This window comes from Prinia subflava, chromosome 14 (assembly GCF_021018805.1).
Source record: "Prinia subflava isolate CZ2003 ecotype Zambia chromosome 14, Cam_Psub_1.2, whole genome shotgun sequence".
NCBI classification, from domain to species: Eukaryota; Metazoa; Chordata; class Aves; order Passeriformes; family Cisticolidae; genus Prinia; species Prinia subflava.
Window position 1 is genome coordinate 4,428,183 of NC_086260.1, and position 19,967 is coordinate 4,448,149.

Consider the following 19,967-nt stretch of genomic DNA (forward strand, 5'->3'; position numbering starts at 1 on the left):
ACCCTGCCCTGAATTTTTCAGGCTTGTCCAACACAACTGCCACCAAGTCTCTACTGACACAGAGCCACTGCCTACAGCCAATATCCCTGTGATGGGTGTTCTTCCTGCTCCTCCTGGGTTCTCCAGCCCAGCCAAAACCTTGAGGTGCTGTCACCCACAGCAAGAAATTCACTCCAAGCCGACCACAAAAAAACCCAGACCACCAAAAGCAAAGTCAAAATACATCTTAAGAACTCAAACTTAAAATAGCAATTATATCCTAGGCTGCTAATAAATAGATTTTCTAATGCAGTACTACTACATTCTAATACTATGCTTAATTTCTAAAGAAATTACATTACAAAACCTGCTGGAAATACTCACAAGCTTTTACTCAAGTATCTTTTACAAAGAGGGAGTGGGGCTGTTCAGCTGTAGTCCTAATAGAGTCAGGCATTTCTTGTTGGGTTGGTTTTTAAATTGAGCTAGTAATTTTTAATCCAACTGAATTAAGTATTTTCTCCTCTAATAGGAACCAGACTTTCAAGACACAGGTCAAATTCAGTATTCCTGTTTATACTCAGGGCTCAAGCCCCCTGGTACAACACTCAATAACCCTCAGTGCTGCTGCAGCAAGGTCCACAGAGAGCAGGAACTCAATGAAGTTGAAGAACAAGACCAGAAGGGATGAGAGCGACAGAGACAGGGAGAAATAATGAAAATGGGAAGACACAACAAGACCACAGCTGGTTCCTCACCAGCAGAAGCCAGGAGCAGTGTTTGCACCTTGGCTGACAGGTTAGGGAGGACTGAGCAGAGGGGATGGGGATCCTACCGTGCACAGGTCAGCTGGAGAAGGGGGTGAGGTGCTCCTGTGCAGCACTGATGGGGACAGTGACCTCGCAGGGGTGACAGCAGGGCAAACAAGGACAGGTACCCCAAGGCCTCACAGGGCACCTGATGAGCTGCAAGGGGCAGGGAGGGAGAGAGGCAAATGACAAGAGCCCGTGGGAGGGGAGAAAGGCAATGATGTTTTTGCACATCCACCTGTTTTATTCCTTACTCTAGGCTCTGGGTCTTTCCACTTTGGCGTGTATTTGCAAAGCCCAGGTGGGGTCTGGTCTGCAGCTTCATTCCCCCGTGTGACTGCCACACAAACAACTGGACAGCACTGGTGGAACCAAGGATGCCAACCAACACCAGGTCAGGGACATGGACACATCCATGGCCAAGTCAGACACAGAAGCACTGCAGGGACTTCAAATGCACAGGAAAACAAGATCCACTCACATGGAAAACGAGTGACTTACACAGATGTATGTGAAAAACCAAATGCTTTAATCCATCTATCAAGAACAACAGTTCAAATTATTTCATTGGATACATTAATATTGATCCATAATTTACAGTGCTATGGACCATACACAAATTATTGCTGCAGTCAACAGCAGATGAATATCAACATTACAGTACCAAGCATCATAGCAAGAGGCAGTAATTAATGTCACTTTTTCAAGAAATATAGGTATTTATACTATTATCAACATCAGCTTCCCCCCCAGTGCATTTTATGTCAAACAACATAAATGTAAGTGCATTATTTTGTGCTTTGTGCTTTCCTTATGTACCTTCTTTTTGCTTTTACAGGTTGTAAGAGTTAAATATTGCTTTACAGGCCAAAAGCAGTAAGGAAGAACTTCATGGTACTCTGCACGTCCCCTCCTGTTGCATGGCTTTGGCAAAGTGAGAATTGGTCAGCTCCTCCACCCGCTCAGGGAAGCCACCGCTGCCCAGCGTCACACGTGTCACTGTCACCAGAGCAGGCAACAACTCCTGTCCATCTCACTCCACCTAGCCCATGCCAAACCCTGCCTGTGACTGCTGGCTCTGTCCTCTGCCACCAACCCCTGCACAATGTCACAGCCACACCCTGCACCACGCTCAAACGGGCAAAGGCACCTCCCATTGGCACCCACTGGGGGCTGTGTCTCCTGGAGGTGTCCCCACTGCAGTGTCACCATTCCAAGGGTGGGCAGGCTCAGAGAGGGGCTGTAACCTAAGGAAACACGGGGGGAAGAGAGAGCAGGGCACAGCCAATTTATGTGTTACCCCAGAAAACACAAGGTTTAGGAGCACACAACACAGCTGCTGCAGTCACAGAGACTCCTGCTAAGGAATCCAGCTCTTGATAGAATGGTTGGCCTTGAATCCTAACTCACCTCCACATAGCATGTAGCCAAAAATCAGAAGTCATGGCTGTCAGTGAGTACCAGTGGTTTCACATAAGCTTGAAAAATATTCATATACCACAGTCTGGACTTGAATTTCAGAATGTCCAGGGCAGGCACCAAACCAAAAGCCTCATTCAATACATTCAGTGGTTCTCAGTTATCACACTCCAGCATGCACACCCTGATTTGTTGTACCAATGCTGCAGACCTGCCCCATTGTCTGGGGAAGGACAACACAGCCCTGTGTTACAGCTACAATCATCTACAGCCCTCATTTTCCTACCTGTCACCCCAGCCAAAGAGCAGCACCAGAAGCCTGTACCCCATACCTGACTCAGAGCTATGGCACAGCTGCCTTGCAGGGACTGGGGGCCTTTCCTGCCCCAGGGCCATGGTGACCTCAGCACATCATCCTGCAGCCTCCTGCCTCAGCCAGAGCTCCTCTGCCCTAGGAAAGACACATTCCCAAAAGCTGTCTGGGCTGAGGGGGAGAGACATCATTACAACCCAACTCCAGCCCCTCCTTCAAAAACTATAAAAGAAAGAAAAAACAAGCCCACAACGCCATGGCTGCACCAATGCTAACACATCTCCGGCAGCTCAAGCGGGAAGGAAGGGCTGAACATAGCAATGGGAAGAGTGACAGGAACACAGACCCCGAGTTCCACAGCCCCACTGAGCCTGAGCTCCTGTGCTGGTGGCACAGGTACCACGCAGGGGACACCAGGAGCCCTTGCCCCCCATGCCACAGCAGTGGTGGCAGGCAGGGGACACCAGGAGCCCTTCCCTGGGGAAATGTCTGGGAGAGGGCGCAGCTCACTGAGCTGCAAGGTGATTCCCATCACCTTCCCTGACCACCCCATCCTACCCAGCTCACATTTGGCTTCTGAACACTACACCTGCTGAGCCCAAGGTCTCCTTGGAAAGCTGGCCAGACTGGCACTCAAGTTTCTCACCGTTGCACTCATCCTAAGTAATTTCCAGTGTAGCACAAAGGAGGAAGGGAAGCTCTGGTTTTCTATCCGTAGGCACCATGCTACACCTCAACGCCCTACACACCACCACCCTAAAGCTCTGTCTACGCCACACTTCAGTCAGTGCTAGTCGAGGAAGACTACAACTAGAGTTTAAGGCACTTCATTCTGAACGAGCTACGCCTGCCAGTCAGCTGTAGGCTGCCGTGGAGAATTCCAATCCCTCCGTCTAGCTCGGAACACCACCTGTCACCTCCGTGGAACACCTAGGCTGGATATAATACAAGGAAAACTACCGTTATTGCATAGGACTACACTTGAGTAGATAATGCACCGAACTACTTTTACAACATGGTTGCATGTTAAAAATTAATAACATTGTTATCAAGTAACAGTTATTTGCAGATACAGTAATTTACTCTTTTTTTTGTTGTTTTTTTTTTTTCTTTTTTTTCTCTTATGTCAGCCCCGGTGCTGAAATAGAACACGAATTTCTCTAACGGGTATATTAACTACATAGTTATGTTTCCAAGCATATTACTACTTTTTTTCTGTATCACTAAAAATAAATATGTAAGTTCAGTTTCTCTACAGAGTTGTTTTATTACCTAATCTAAATTTTTACTCTACCTTAAATGCGTTTAAAAACATTTTCAAAGTGAGACTGTAATATACAAAATATTCTCAAAATCTCTCTTAAAACACAGAACCCTGCATAAAAGCTTCCTTTCAAGTGTTTACAAAGAACGCAGAAAACTTCCAATGAGTTTTAAAAATGTCAAAAAATCGCTGCAATATTAAGAGGCAAAAATCTTACAAATGAAATACAAATAAATTTAAAACAAAAATTTGAGGATAACTAAGGAATCCATGCAAATCAAAAGAAACTGTACAATGCAATTAAAAAAAAATAAAGCCAATTAGATATGTACAACATAATGTGCCCAGCTGATATTATGCATAATTTTTTTTTTTTTGTCCAAAGAGCATATTCCAACTTACAGTGCTCCTGCTTTGCCATTGGCAAAGCCATCCATGTGTGTCACAAAACAAAATAAAAATTCAAGAGGAAAAACTTGAACCGTGATCAAAAGGAAAACCCAAATCAGCTCAGAGGAAAATTAAACAACACTCTGAGACACTCACATCTCCCTGCAGTTTCAGCAACAGCATTTTATATCACAATCAACACAATCAGGATGTCTTAACACTTGGGTTTAGTTTGTTTTCTAAGTGAAGTCAGGTGGGTATTTTCCCTAAACACTTGTCATGTAAGACCAACATTTGAGGGACACTGTATCTTTAAGGCAGCACTATTCAATTAACACAATTACAAATTGGACTTTGTTGTTGTTGTTTCTTTACATTCTTAAATTTTACATTTTGTTTCCAAGTAAATAGGTTGCATTTACAATCCTACAATTGCCCCCTCCCCCCCAGTAGAAACAGACTCTTCATCTGTAATTCTATTGCTTTGAGTAGATTTGACCAGTTCAAAGTTCTTGGCGAACCCAGTTCACAGATTCTGTACATATGCTGTACAATATTTTGGAGGCATTGGTAGTTTTAAAATAGAATATACAAGTTTCTTCACAAAAATTCTAAAAAAAATCCTATATATATAATATATACACACACGCACACACACCGATGAAGCACAAGGGGAAGGGCGGGGAAAAAAAAAAAAATCAAAAAAATTCTACAAAAGGTAAATTATTTCATCTACTGATCAAGAACCAAAGCAGTTTCTGAAAGGTGTGCCAACAGATGCTAACAAGCATGGTCAGTGTCCTCCATGCTCACGCTGCTCCGCCTGCTACTCGTCTTTGAGGCGCCAGGGGACACGGAGGAGAGCAGTGGGTCAGTCACTCCCACGGGGGACAGCGTATCGTCCATCAGGATATCTTCCAGTTTGGATCCCATTTTGGCAGGGACACCGTAAGTGCCAGCTGGCTCAGTCACGTTGCCCAGGTTGTCACTGAAGGTGATGGTGCCGTCGGTGAGGTCCAGGGTGGTGGTGCAGGACAGGTCTGTGTGGTGTGGCATCATGTCCTGGCTGCAGTTGTCCAGCACGGGCTCCTGCTTGATGACCCTGTTGACCATGTCAGGGGAGCAAAGGCCTGTGGATGGGACAAGGGACAGTCCGTGTGCCCGGGCTTGCATCTCGAGTTCCTGTGAAGGAGAACAAAGAGCAAATTAAAAGAAAATCTGGAAGCAAAATCTGTCATCTTATGCTCATCTTGCAGCTTCCAGTTTCCTTCTCCTGCGCACATTTCCTCCCTTTCCCACAGTGCCAAGTGCTTGTACCTTGCACAGCCCTGCAGATTTTCACCTGAACAGCAGAGTCTTGAGGAGGTGGGTGAACACCATCCCACACAGGCCCTTCACACTCCTCCTCAGCACCTACACCAGAGCCAAAACCCAGCACCCTGCAGCACAGACATGTTGCCCTCAGGCTTCTTCTCAAACCAGTGCCAGGACAGGCAGGTTTGGCATCAGGTAGGGTGAGGAAAACATTTAAAAATAGGAAAAAAAGTATTTAAAACATTTAAAAAAGGAAATAGCAGAAGCATGTGTTTAGTAATTTTTAAAAAGTCGTATGTGAAGGCACAGCATGTCTGTGTGATCTTTATCAATCCCTGCTGAAACTCTGGAGGGGACATTTCTCACTCTGCAAGTCTGGCAGAGCTGGAAGAGGTCAATCAAAACTGAGCAACACCACTATTCCTGTGCAGAAAAATCACAAGGAAGTCACAGGAAGATTTCAGACTTCACACAGAGCCAGGAGTCTTCAAATTTCCATGGAAAGTTTAAATCCCACCTTCATGTTTAATCATACAGAAATGCCCTCGCACAAATACATCAGTAAAAGAGATGTTTTGCTTCTACTTCTGCATTATATTAGGCAAAGTCACTGTTGTGATTGTGCTGTTTGTGGATATTCCTGTCACTGAGCCTGATTATTGCCCTTTTCCATCATTTCCAGGCTAAAACAAGCTTGTAATGGCACCCTGCAAGATCAGAGGAGAAGATGGAATGAGCAAACTCTTCTTCCATCAGCTAACGTGCCATAATCAGGAGTTCCTTATTCCATGCTTAATCAGAATGAACACAAAAAGGGAAAATACACACTTGAGGTTGCTTGTTGCCAGATGTATTGTTATTCAAGGCTCTGGGTTTTATGGTATTTTGATTGAAGGACCCAGGGCAGATGGGTAATACAAAGCAAGATGAAAGATGTTTAAAAATGGTGTTCTCACTCAGCTTTGAAACACCACTGCCTGATGCCTCTCTGCAAAAGGCTTGTGTGTTTTTATTATCTCATTCTAGCAGCAGATTGCTCAACCAAGTACAAAACTGTGCTGAGGCTCAACTCGGCCTGTTCTATTTTAAAGCTGTTTACTTCCACACTTGACTCTCAGGTATTTGTAGCTTCATTATCTCCCTGGTGGATTAGCTGGGCTGTTGAGGGGTCTCCTGGCAGGCCACAGCTGCATGCAGAGCTCAGCTGTTCGTGCTGCAGGGGAGCAGCAACACGAGGATATCTGGGATATCACTGTTTCCATGGTAGGTGTTTTAATACCCAGTTCTGGTACACTTTTTAATTACCCTTCTATGGAGAGTAATGGAGGCTATCCAGAAAAAAAGAACCCTATGTTGGCTTCAGGGTTAAGGTTTCCTATCCAGCTTGATGTGAAGACAAAGGAGTTTGCTAGAGAAATGGAGTTTCACCCTTAAATTTCTGTGTAGCTCAGAACTCTGGGAACCTGGGTGAATCTAACAAGGCAACAACCCACAGGGAAAACATATTCCTGCCACCTACAGCTTCTCAGTGCTGAGGAGAACTGCTGTACAGCCCTACAGACTTCAAGCAGCAGGGAAGAGTCCCAAACAGCTAAACTCAATTTCACGACTATCAACAGCTACACGACACACGAAGTCTCAATGCCTTAGACCTGGCAAACAGAGGAATGTACTACCATGTAAATATTTTTGATGGTATGGTTTGGAACTAGCATTGGCCATGGTAGAACAAAAGCAGACCACTCATAAGCGCTTTTACTAGAGTATTATGATTCCATTTTTTTTAAAATCTAAGATATCTTTGCCTTTTTGAGGAAAAATCTCTGCAGGCATCTCAGCACTGCCAAATTAAACGCGCACCCCACAAAGCCACCACTGTCAGCAGGCACACGCTGCAACACCAAGAGCATTTGCAGCTCATTTCTCAGCAAACCTGTATTCTGAGCAGCAGGTGCCTGTTGGCATGTTCCAGCTTCTTCTGCCTGTTCTCCAGCTCCTTGGTGCGCTGCTGTTCCCTCTGCAGCTTGCGGATGTAATCCACCGATGCCTTCAGAATCGTGCCCTTGTTCCAGCGCATGTCACTTGGGAAGGACACAAAAGGACAAGGTAAGGCTCTGCCTCGTAGCTGTTCCCTTCATACCTGCACCTTATCCAGACATAACACCCAGCTGCTGTTTATTGCAAGTCTGTGGATGCAGAAGGCGCTTGCAGTGCACTAGAGGGGGCTGGAGCACAGCCCTTGGGAAGCACGTTTGCTTCAGAGAGAGACAGGCTGCTGCATCACCATCTCCTCACATCATCTTGCTGCCTCTAAATAGGCAAAAAACATCTTACTGCAGACTGTCAGTGCAAAGATGCACCTGTCCTGTGGGTTGGTACTGAGACGTATTTTCTTGCTGGCCTTGCAGGAGGCTGCAGAGCCTCTCTGCAGAGGAGCTGTGAAGTTGCTCCACAAGCAAGTGCCTCAAAATACTGGAAAATCTCCCCCAAATCATCACAGGGCATTGATTCAGATTTAAGTGGACTTTCAAACTCCAGAGCAAGGAAGGTTCCTTGCTACAGAATGAGCACTGCGAAAGTGTAAATACAAGCTAAAAGCAGTAAAATCACTGTAGAATTATTGTAAAGAACATCTGGGAAATTACAACAAACACTGAAAAATTACCAGTGAACAAGCACACAGTTACATTCTTTATTTTCCTTCTTTTTTTTCCCTTGGAGGGAAGGGGATTGTGATGGCTTCCCAGATAAACTGCCCTCTGTTTTCACTGAAACAGGGACTAGTTCTGTCTTGTCAAGCTGTAACATCTAATTAATTTTAAAAAATCATTCAGCAAGACATGCAGTCGTCTAAGCAGCCAGACCAGCATAAAGTTTCCCATCCTCACAACTCTGCCTCTGGTAAGGCAGTCAGTCACTCCCAGCACCAAGCCCAGCTTTGAGACAAAAATCATAGAATTAATACAGACACAAGCAGGTTCCAAAAGGGGAAACGAACCCCTTGAAAAAATCTTCAAAAAATGTAATGGAACCTTTCAAGCATTTCTGCCATCACAGAGTGCTAAGAGTAAGCAGAAAACAGAAATTTTGGGAGGGTTTTTGCAAATTTCTGTTTTCCCCTGGGATTATTTTACCTCCTCCCTCCCACAGACCCCCGGGCATGTTGTACTTACGGATCATTTGACTTGGGTATCAAAGTGCCCAGCTCTTTTATACGATCATTAATATTAAATCTTCTTCTTCGTTCAACTTCAGGAAAAACAGCACAGATGTTACAAGTAATATTCACACTTCATTACAACTTATCAAGTGTTTTATCAAACATTTTTTTAAGCACCACTGAAATGTTTAGCTGAAGCTTCAAATCCAGTGATGATTTATTTTACTTTCCTACACATGGACACACTAAGACAGAAGTTCTGTCTATACTGTAAATTTTGGGACTGCTGAAGTCGCAGAGTTTAACTGAGACTAAAAATCAGAATGACTGAGAAGCAAACATTTTCTAGGGATAAGCTCTCATTAAGAGATTAATATTTAGATGCTCAAGGAGATTTCAAGGCAGAAAAGGGGACAAAAGGCACAGTCACTTTTTTAAAGTAGTCCTTCATGTGCAACACTTTGAGGGTCCAAAAGTCAAATTTAAATACCAATTTTCCTGCATAACGTTTTCATGCTATGGAAAAGCCTTCTGAGTGGCTCAAGGCACGAAACAGTTCCTTTTTTCTACTACTATAAAGTATAAAAAAATAAGCTACAGATCCTTTAAATCATAAGATGGTCAGTATTTTAAAATGCTTTTTTTTCCCAACTTGGAAATACAAGTTCCTTTCAAAAACGAAATTTATAAAATTGCCATACTGAGGACCCACACTGTTGTTTAAAGTCACAAACTGATCACATCTCTAATTAAAAAAAATAAAAAAGCACAACTGTGCAAGGTGGATTTGTTAAAAGCAACTGGGTCACATGTTGAACTTAGTGATTCCATTGATAACAACCACTCATTCACTTGGTTTATTGAAAATAAGTAATAATAGAGTTAAAATTCAATAGTAGATTTAAGGACACATTTCACAAGAATTTGAGATATTTGATCTGTGGGCATAACACAATGATCTAGTGCTTTATACTATGTGCAGAACCTCATCTGGATTTAAAACATCATATTTGAACCCTCAATGCCCAAAATCATTCCAAGAATTGGTGCAAAATGTCAGGAACCAAAACTTACTCAAGTTGTGATTGTCTTTCTTTTGCCTCTCCTTAGCCAAGGCTCTCGCTTCGGACTCTGTAGGAAAAATACATGCTGTGCATGTGAATGAGGTAATTAGAATTAAAATAATTCAATCACAGCATTTCAGCCTGTGAAGCATCTGCACAGGAAGCCCGATGGATGTTTGTCACAGCAATCATTACCCCCATTCCAAGGAGCAAGAAGGGCTGGTGGATGCCCAAACACAACGCTGGGACTGAGCTTCACCTCTGCACCTGAGGAACGTCTCTTCCCACATTCCCAGAGTGACTCCCACGATGGGAATGTTTCCCACGGAGGCCCTGACTCAGCAAGGTATTTGAGGACAACAAACTGCTGAAATCCTGCATAGCTCCTCCCAGGCCTCTCATGTATCCCACGGGAGCTGAACCAGAGGAACAGCATGCCCATGGCATTGCTGCCTGCTCAGGATGTGACACACGCAGCACTCACACGCTCTGCTCACACAAATTAAGGCTGCATCCTTCTGTGGCACATGCACACACATCACCACAACACTCAAGGGATAACTTAAGTGACCTGTTAAAAACAGTGTATTTTCCAGCTACACTAACTGTTTCTATTATATGAAGAAAAAAAAAGGTGAAAAATTCAACACCTTTCTTAGCAATGAAGTTGGAAAACAATGGGTTTTGCTTTGGGAAAAGCAAAAAGGAAAGGAACGGCAGCCTTGCTGCACAAAACTTGTCTCCTCAACACAGAACTGCCCTTCACCTTGCTCCACACACTTATTATCTATATTTTATTATTCTATTATTATTGCTATTTTATGCTAGGATAATATCATTATTAACTTTAGGATGCATTAGTTCAGCAACAGCACAACTAAATTTCTTCTTTTCAGATCGCGTTTGGTCCTTAGCTTCTCAAGCATTTTTAAGTACTTATCTTTGCTCAAACCCTTTTCCTTTTTTTTAAAAGGTGAGGCCGTTAATCCTTGCCCCATTGCACTCAAATCCCCAAACCAGCATGCACTTTGCAGTTCCACAGTAAGTCAGTGAGATGCAATGAGTGCCTCATCTTTTATCACACACTCCATTGTGAAAACAATCCCTCACTGTAGCCAGTTTGTTTATTTCCTGTATTACTTTATTTTGATCAGAAACAGACTCAACTAAATTAATTCTGTGTACAGGTGAGTGTAACATTTAGACATTCAACTTATTTCAGTTCTGTTTTGATGTACTTGATGTACTGAGGACTTCCACAAGACCACTTCACTCACGATTTCCCCTCTCGTTCTGCCTTCTTGGCCAGAAGTCTGGCACAAAAACCTGCAGCAAATCCACCTGTCTGCACATCCAAGCTGGGCTGGGTTTGCAGCCTACAGCCCATGGAACTTTCTATACTTGGGATAACAAAACTGCCTGTAATGCAGGGCTTTGAGTAGCTCTCCTCCCTCCTTTACACAGTCCCATCTCTTACAAGCTTTGCTCTTTTCTAGCAGCCACAAATCATTGTGTGCTCTGTGTGTGTTTTTGGTGCTGAGTTCAAATTCCGTGCTGTCCTAAAAATGCAAATATCTGCTGGCTCAGAGAGGTGGCATTTCCTCCTGGCCTGTTAAAACTGCTCTGCTTAAGCTAATTCCTGCCCAGAACCTGCTTTGCAACTGAGTCAGCCTGTGAGGTTTCACAACAGAAACCCAGAAAGATGACAGCCAAGAAAGAAACCAGGCCCCTACCTACTACTGCACGGTCAGTGACTCTCTGTTGGGCTTAATAATAGGCATTTCTGGGCATTAATGTGATTTTGCCATCAGTTCTAGAGTGGATCTCCATTTGTTCAGCCTACAAACAACCATACCTTGCATTTGTACCCTATGTGTGTTTACAGCCTTCCAAGTGAGCAGAAATGAAACACGCCTGCAAATATGAAACTCGTTATTTGCTTCAAACTATCTTGCTCCTGTACACATGTGCTTGAGAAAAAGAGGTTTTTTAGTGTCCCACTCTCCTGCCCCTGCCTCCCACAGCTTGTTCAGAGCATTGCTGCAGGAACCAGCATAAAAAATTTAAGGAACACTTCGTTTTCATCTGAATTTAGTGATGCATATTCATAGAATCACAGAATGGCTTGGGTAGGAAGGGACCTTAAAGATCATCAAATTCCAATCCCCCAAGTGCCTAATTTTACATTTTAAAGGATCTACATGTGCAGACTTCACATTACAACGGGTTATTTGTTCATTACACCCTCCCCTACTGAAGTAAAGCCCCAATGTGTATCACTCCTTGCCATGAATCCCACAGAGACTCTGGACGGGAAGTTGTTCAAGTTTGGTGTTGATAGAGCAAACAGCAAGCCCAAACTAGAAAACAGCTCTGGAAAAGGTGCATGGAAGCTTCTGGAACACAACAGAGTGCAGCTGTGACTGTAACAATTAAGGACTTTATATGAACTTGTGACAGTGAACACACACACTCCCACACATGAACACAGGCTGAAAGTAACTCTTCACCCATATATTCCTTTTCACAACAGAATTATGTCCAATATCACCTGAATTCATAACAATGACACTATGACTCCAAGGTGGTATTTTAGATGTATTTACCTGTGAGCTCCCTTTTTATATTAGGAAGATTAGCTGGACATGAGTTGCTGATGTTTAGTCCTGGAGGAGGCATGCTTTGGTTGCCATAAAGGTCAATCAAATTGCCAGACACAGGCAACTGGAAAAGACAAACACGGAAAAGGATCATTTAGTTTGCATTTATGAATGCCTTTGTACAGAAACACAGAGTCAGGATATGCTAAGTAATCTGTGCTCTTTGCCATGTGCAAACAGAGCCTGCAAGAAGGTCAGCAAAATCCACAGATATTCACGGGCATGAGGGATAAAACACCTACACTGGGAAAATTCTGTTCTCTCTCCTCAATAGCATGTAGACTTAAAATATTAAGAGATCGTAGAAGAGTTAAAATGCTGATGATGTTGCTGCACTGTTGCTCCTTATTTTTCACTAAAACTATTACATCTACATCTCTTAAACTTAACTCATATCTGAAAGAGCCTACAGAACTCTCCCAGAGAACCCCCACCCTTTTTTCCAGGGATACGTGAGTGGAAGTACTTTGCAAGTTGTCACATGCCGGAGGAAGAACACTGTATTAATTAATCACATTTTTCATGTGATTTGAAAGCTACCTACACAGAAAACATTTCAGTTTACTTTGTTTTTCGCCTTACATAACAAGAATGCGCACCAGTAGGAGGAGGATTATTTTTACAGTAAGTTTCCTCAATTACTTGTTCACTCTGCTGTGTTTATTTAGGTATTTAAACAAGTAGATTTATACAGAAATAGGACAGTATTTCAACAAGATCTATCAAAGCTATCCCTTTATATTGAAACATATTCAAAGAAGCTTGCAATTATCCTGAGTGGATTATTTTACCCGTCTCTTATTTGGTTTTGAAAAGACAGGTATAAAACACTTCGATATCTTATCTGAGTGGCAACACTTCTTATCATCACTGCTGCAAAGAAAACCAATCCCTCCAAGACACTGATCCTGCAGAGATTAGAGCAGGTATTAACTTTACACCCATGTAAATAATGCTGGTGAATACAATGCAGTGAGTCACAGCCAGGACTATTAAACTCCTACTGATGGGCCTTGCCAGACTGGGACCTAAGAAAATTTCTCTGCCATATGGAAGCAGATGAAACAGGAGTTGATATGTAAAGTACCACCAGCTAGAACCCATGCTGATAGCTGTTGAGAACAGATAATGGCCAACAACAAAACCAAAGTCCCCTGACTCAAACTTTAAGAGACAGAGGAATAAATCTAACTGAATTCACGCTGTGAGTCAGCCTTATTTAAAAGAAAAAAAAAAAAGAAAGAAAGAAAGAAAAGGAAGATGTAATAATGCTGCTCAGGTCACAGCTGAGCTGGTTGTGGGTGTCAGGGTGACCATGCAATCTCACTGCTCTCCAAGGCTGACCCTTGTGTCTTTGGGTCCCCCAAACACATCCCTGACACCAACACAGCAAGAGTGTCACACACACTCTTCTGACTTGGATGTGCTTGTCCTATTCATGCTCCTAAGCATGGAGGAACACAAAGACCTTGTTTGTAGCCTAAGGACTTGAAGTTCATAACCAGACAGGTGAAATCTAATAAGGAACTTCAGGGAATTCAGAAATAAAAAAGATTTTTTTGTTAGGAAACTCGAAAGTGGCACCTCAAAGCCTGGATAAAGCAGCCAGGTTGTAATGAAATGTTGAGATCACCAAGCTGCTTTCCTTACTGCAACATGGACCCTGATTGCAACAACAGTTTGTGATTGATTTCTTTTCCCCAATGGTGTCAAACACTGAGCCAGATTTCCATGTCAATAAACAGGCCCAGTGTGAGCAATGATCACAAAAGGGGACAGAGAAGACAGGGAGCAACTGCTGAACGTGCACATGTGCATGGCTGCTAAAGGCTGTCCACAAGAATGCTTACCAGAAAATTCACACTGGAGGAGGAGATGCCAACAGTCTCTACTTAAATCAGTGATTCATGAGCAAAGAGACTGATCAGCTTCTTTCTTTGACCTCTTTCCCCAGCACCCAAACTCCACAAGTCAAAGCTTCAGTTGTAACATTTTCCTACACAGGGCCCATGCTCAGTATGAGTCTCTGAGAGGCCTTTTCTCCAGGATGCCTGCAGGTCACATCTCTGGGACTCACTTATACTAATTCCTTTCAAACAAAAATGAAGTGCATAAAACACTCCAGGCCATCTCACATAAAATACCTGCAGCTAAAGATAAGATAAAATCAAGGCACATCCTCAAGTTCACAATTTTATAACCGTTCCCAGAGGAATAAAATCAGTTGACTGAGGTAAACCAAATAATCATTAGTGCAGCATTTAAGGAACTGGAAAAGGGCAGAGGAGCCCTGTGCTGAGGGCATTGGTTTGAGATGCACCTGACAGCAGTGTGGTGAGCACACAAAATCAGCCACTAGACTTGAATGGGGCAAAAAAAAACCCAAAAGGGGTTTATTATGTGCCCATTGCAGTGACACCTGGGCATTTATTTCAAATGCTTCTTATTTGAAGAAACAGGGAAAAAATACACATTGCTGGCAAGCATTTCAGCTGTGAGACAGTCGAGCCTTTCACCACCATCCTCAAGTACAAGATGGGAAAATGTCAAAACTTCCACAGCCATTTCATAGGGAAGATGGAGTCTCAAACTTTGAGAAAGACATGGAATTTTCTGGAGCTAAGGAAGCTCCTTCCCTGTCTTCTCTAAATTCTAGCATGTTTCCAACCTAAATATGGTTTTCCTTACAGCTTTCTTAGCTATTTCTGGATAAGAAGGAATTTAAATGCAGCATCAGCCGAATCATCCACCTTTACTCTTCCAAAAAGTAAATGAAGGAAGAGTGCCTTATGCCAGGTTTAGCATGTTCTCTTCATTGAAACAGCATGATTGAAAATGCTTTCACTTGGGAGATTTCATATTTCAAGGTCCTGGCATCACAAACTGCACAAACACACCAAGTAAAACAAATTTCAATCTTCCTATCACTTAGCATCTGCTTCTTTTTTTTTTTTTTCTAATAATGGCTTTTATATAACAGAAATTTGAAATATGGTAATTATGACTGCAGATTCATCATAGTGTACATTCATGGGAGTCTGAGGCTTTCATTTCTCCTCCACTACTCCAACAAAACAAGCACCCACATTCTGTCTAAAATCACTGAGCCATCAGCTGTGTGACCAACAAGGCTGTTTCTAAGGTACCAGCACACACTGAAGGGGTTCTGTACCCCAGCTCACAGCCCACAGGGTACTGTGATGTCCCCTGACCTACAAGCACACTCAGCAGCAGTCCCTGTAACAAAACTCCTCTACTGTGGAGTTTAAATTGGAGAAAAAAGCCATATTTATAAGTGGAGCTGTACCTATTCAGAGCTTTCCATGCCAGGCTCTGGCTGGAGCTGATTAGCTGGATGAATTAATTGTCGTCTCCACAAAAGCACTTTACGCAGTACTCATTAACTCAATTACCAGGTGACATCTAGGCAGAAAACCTCTATAAACTAGTGACCATTTTGTGCTACTTCCACTAGAGATATTATTCCACCAAATACCAAAGTTGACAAACACTCTCACAAGCAGTTGACTGCAATGGACCGTTTTCAATTCAAGGTACTTGGACACTCCCTTAGCTTGGTCTGCACAGAAATCTCTGATTTTGCTTATCAATTAAGTACTGTTACCAACTGTAACAAACTGGTCCTTTTGTTCTTTGTTGGTTATGGAACAACAACTGCCTTTGTCACAGACTCAGCACAGCTATTTATAGGTTGTGTCTCTTTAGAGACCATTTCCTCTCTTGATTTCTCCTACCTCGACTTAGCTCAGTCTGTAGGCATTAAATCCTTATTAATAAAATGTTGCATGTTTTAAGAGCTAAGTCCTGTCCTTAAAGAAAAGTGGCTTGTTTTTTTTCCCTAAACCAATTGTTGAGAAACATGGTTCAATTTCCATCTCGTCAGGATTGGTACTAGGCTGATTCAGAGACTGAAATATGCTTTTTTCCTCCAGTTATTTATACTTATCAGCAAAGAAGTCTTAATTTCGCTGTTTCATATCCTTATTTTTCCGACTTCACCACAGAGTGGGAAAATTCTGAAATTCCAGAGTAAATTTGGATTAGGCAGTCTTTACAAGGCTTCTTGCCATGCAGTAAGCACAGCAAAGCACAGGAGGGATGCAGACTAGCCTAAACATTGACTACAGGAGCTCTTTGCACCAAAAGAGTGCAGAGTATCCTTCTGTCCATGTCTAGAAGCAAAGAGCCACTCTGGGACCCCTGTGAAATTAGAAAAGAACAGCATCAAGACATCCAAGCCCCTTCTGAATTAATGGGTCCCAATCCAGTGTAACTTCAGAGAAAGGACTCCAAAAGAACCTCATCCCTCAATGAAAAAAAAAAAAATGAATTGAAAAACAGATGAACTTTTTGAAAGCTATCTTTTGACAGCTTCTTGAGGTTTTCTCTCAAATTCCAGGACAGCTGCACTTTGCAAGTCATCTTAGATTAAAGGCAAATTTATTCTCTGTAGCAGGACCGTGCAGCTCTTTCCCAAAGGGCACTATTTAGAAAGGGAAGCTGGTGGGCCGCTTCCTGCGTCATCCACCACGTCTCTGAGAGGGCTGTGGGAATCTGTGGGAGCACAGGACCAGGTTAACATGACATCAGACAACTACTGTCAGCAAATGTAAACCTATGCCACAAAATCAATGCTCTGTGGTAAGCCGTACGTTTTGGCACCAGATGAAACAGAAACAGACGCCAGCACTGGCAGACATCTACTCAGCCAGATCTAACAGCACTTAAGCCTAAGGCAAAAAATTCACTGGAGCTACCCTCCACAGAAGATCAAAATCAGATTATGCCAGAAGTATGATTAAATTAATTCTCTAAGCAATGTGAACCAAACCAAAAGAGCCACTTGGAGGACACCTGCGCCTTCCCTCGGCGCTTTTGCACCTCTGTGTTCTTGGCTTTTATCACAGGCTTCCCACGTCCCCTGCCTTGTTCAGTTTTCAACCTTCTTTATTCCTTCCCTTTTGTTTGTTTGGAAGATTGCTTTTTAAATTTTTTTTCTCCTGTTAAATTCTGTAACATCTTTGCTGCCGTCTAGCTGGGGACTTCTCCCCACTTGAAATCAGGCAGAGAGAAAGCTGTGATGTTAAAGATAACAGAAAAAAATCTCTGGATAGGGATGCTAACACATGGCATACAATTTCTTACTTGAATATGACAACATTCAGGAACCTGGGAGGCTAGAGGTTCCTTCTTTTCTAAGCCAAGTATAAAGTCCATGACAATCTTCAATATCAGTGGGAATGAGCTACTCCTGGTAGCACAGTTTACTCCTCTGTTGCAATCCTCTCACCACTGGCTTGGAAACAAGAAAAGCAAAACTGTCCTTTGTATTCTCTCGACCTGACTCCAGCTTGTATTTTTAAATTCACATTTTTCATTGCAGCTGTCTCACCTTCAGCCCTTCAAAGCAAAACTAATTACTCTCTCTGTGGAACAATGCAATAACTACTTAATTGCAAGGAAGAAAAGTCCTGCTGCAGTTTTGGTTCCTCTCAAGGAAAACCAGTTAGACTTAACAGGGAAAGAAAGGAGCTGTACCGTGTTTGCCATTTGCAGGGCTGGGTCCACCAAGCCGAGGATTTCTTCATTATAACTGGACTCCAAACTAATGATGTCATCGATCACATCATCCATCTGCAGCAGAAAGGTGACAAAGAGAAACAGGACAGTAATCAGAACCGCTGGGACCTGGGAGCCTGACAGAGCACTGCAGGCACACAGCAGAGGTGCCTGTGCAGCCGTGCAGTGACTCCTGCTATCCAGGCAGGACACCCAGCTCATGGCAGAGCTCAGGCTTCGTGGTCCAACGCCCTCCTCCCACCAGCAGTCACCCTGCACCACCTGCCCAAAGACACACTGCTCCTCCAGAAAGGCAGAGGAGGAAGCTGTCCGTGGAGTAAATGACTCTAAGGACACAACTCCCTCTCCCCACTGCAGCATTGCTGCATCCCCTCCATAAAATGGGACCAAAACCTGGGCACAGGCAGAACAAGGAGCCCTGGACACCTCCAGGGAAGGAGAGGGAGCAAAGATTTGCTGCTGGCCCTCGACAGCAGAATCCATTGGAATCGTGCTCCTCATGGACCCTCCCAGGAAGCACCACCCAGGGGCAGCTCAGAGCTGATTTTAGGTGGCACAAAACACTTTCTTTCAGGGGCTGGGCTGGAAGGTGTCTCCATAAGCTCCTGCACAGGCAGGAGGATACAGCCCTTCACAGCACCCACACAGGTGCTCGAGCTGTCCTGCAGGATTGACTATTTCAGGCCAGGACTGACTATTTCCTTTTCACTCATTACAAAAAAGAAACTTAAATGAGAGAGATCTACAAAATCAATGCATAATGGTGATGGTAAAAGTAGCAGAACATGGGATTTTTTTATCAGCTCCAGAAAGTGTGATCACAACAAATTACACTGACTGGAAGTGAGGGCAAGAAAGGAACTAACAGTTACAGCCCATACCCGAGATCTTGTTACTGACTATGGTAAGAAATAAAAACCCCTTAGTTTCGAGAAAAAGAATGAAAATACAAAAGGGTGATTACTGAGGATGAATTACCACAGACAGATTAAAGCCTTTTCATACAATTTTTAAAAACACAAGTGTGATCTGCATAGAAATGTGGACTTAGAGATTATCAGGGCAAAACCACATCCATGCAGTCTTGGAGAATGCAGTTAGAAAAGATTTCCTGATGGAAGACCTTGGAGCATGGTTGATGTGTCCTTCTGCTATGGCATTACAGTGCCAGAACAGTATGAGCCTTTTCCAGGTGCCTTCATGCACTTTTGACACCAATACTAATAAACAACATTGCTGTAGTGTACCTTGAATACATCTTATATTCAACTTCTTAAAGACACTGTGGGTAAGTTTATTTTTCAACATATCATGAAAGAAACATGCTCATTAGAAAGGGGACCTGTGCTCCACCTCCTGTGTCATCCAGTACCTGCATGCATGATGCTCGTGAGTGTGTATTCAGAGCCGGGCACTCACTCTCAACCCTGCTTTGCTCTTCAAATTTATAAAATCCCTGCAGAAATAAAAAGTAAAAAAAAAAAAAAAAAAAAAAAAAGAAAAGAAAAAAAAAAAAAAGAAGAAGAAAAAGCAAAGCATGGATCTGAGTTCATGGCACAGTCTCAGTCCCAAAAAGAGCACGAATGAAATAATGTCATGCACACACGTTCCCGATGACACAGCAAAGTGAAGCTGTAAATAGCCTCAAGAAAAAAATGTTTGGGTACAGCTGGGACAATAAGATGGAAATATCTGATTTTCATTTCTTTTGAAACTATGGAGCACAAGTATTTCCCTTGCATGTGCAGAATATATCCTGTAGTAACTGTTTCTCCAAGCCGTGTAACATTTTGCTCATGGAATGCATCTGTACTAAAAATCTGGCACAAAAGCTTGAAAGGGGAACGAGGAGACAAGAGGAACTCCACAATTGCCTCCTACTTTTCATGTTATAAAAATTCTGACATGATTTTTACACTTGTTAATATATTCCCAACCATTTTCCTTCAGAGCCTGAGCACACATGTAACATCTAACTCAGTTCTTGTCATTAA

The 19,967-nt window shown here is 43.0% G+C and overlaps 1 protein-coding gene across 9 annotated transcripts in view; it reads right to left on the reverse strand.

Annotated features, from left to right (window-relative positions):
- Positions 1–1,296: 1,296 nt before the first annotated feature.
- MITF (melanocyte inducing transcription factor) overlaps positions 1,297–19,967 on the reverse strand; it is a 99,542-nt gene continuing 80,871 nt past the window's right edge. For 5 of the 9 annotated variants that reach the window (XM_063411257.1, XM_063411264.1, XM_063411265.1 and 2 more), the window contains exons 4-10: positions 19,346–19,429; positions 17,932–18,027; positions 12,319–12,436; positions 9,723–9,797; positions 8,662–8,737; positions 7,422–7,569; positions 1,297–5,356 (exon numbers count right to left, since the gene is read on the reverse strand). In XM_063411257.1, the coding sequence (XP_063267327.1) occupies positions 4,955–5,356; positions 7,422–7,569; positions 8,662–8,737; positions 9,723–9,797; positions 12,319–12,436; positions 17,932–18,027; positions 19,346–19,429 (999 nt within the window). In that variant the 3' untranslated portion in view covers positions 1,297–4,954. The remainder of the gene's footprint in view (positions 5,357–7,421; positions 7,570–8,661; positions 8,738–9,722; positions 9,798–12,318; positions 12,437–17,931; positions 18,028–19,345; positions 19,430–19,967) is intronic. The other 4 variants (XM_063411258.1, XM_063411263.1, XM_063411259.1 and 1 more) reach the window with 3 other exon arrangements.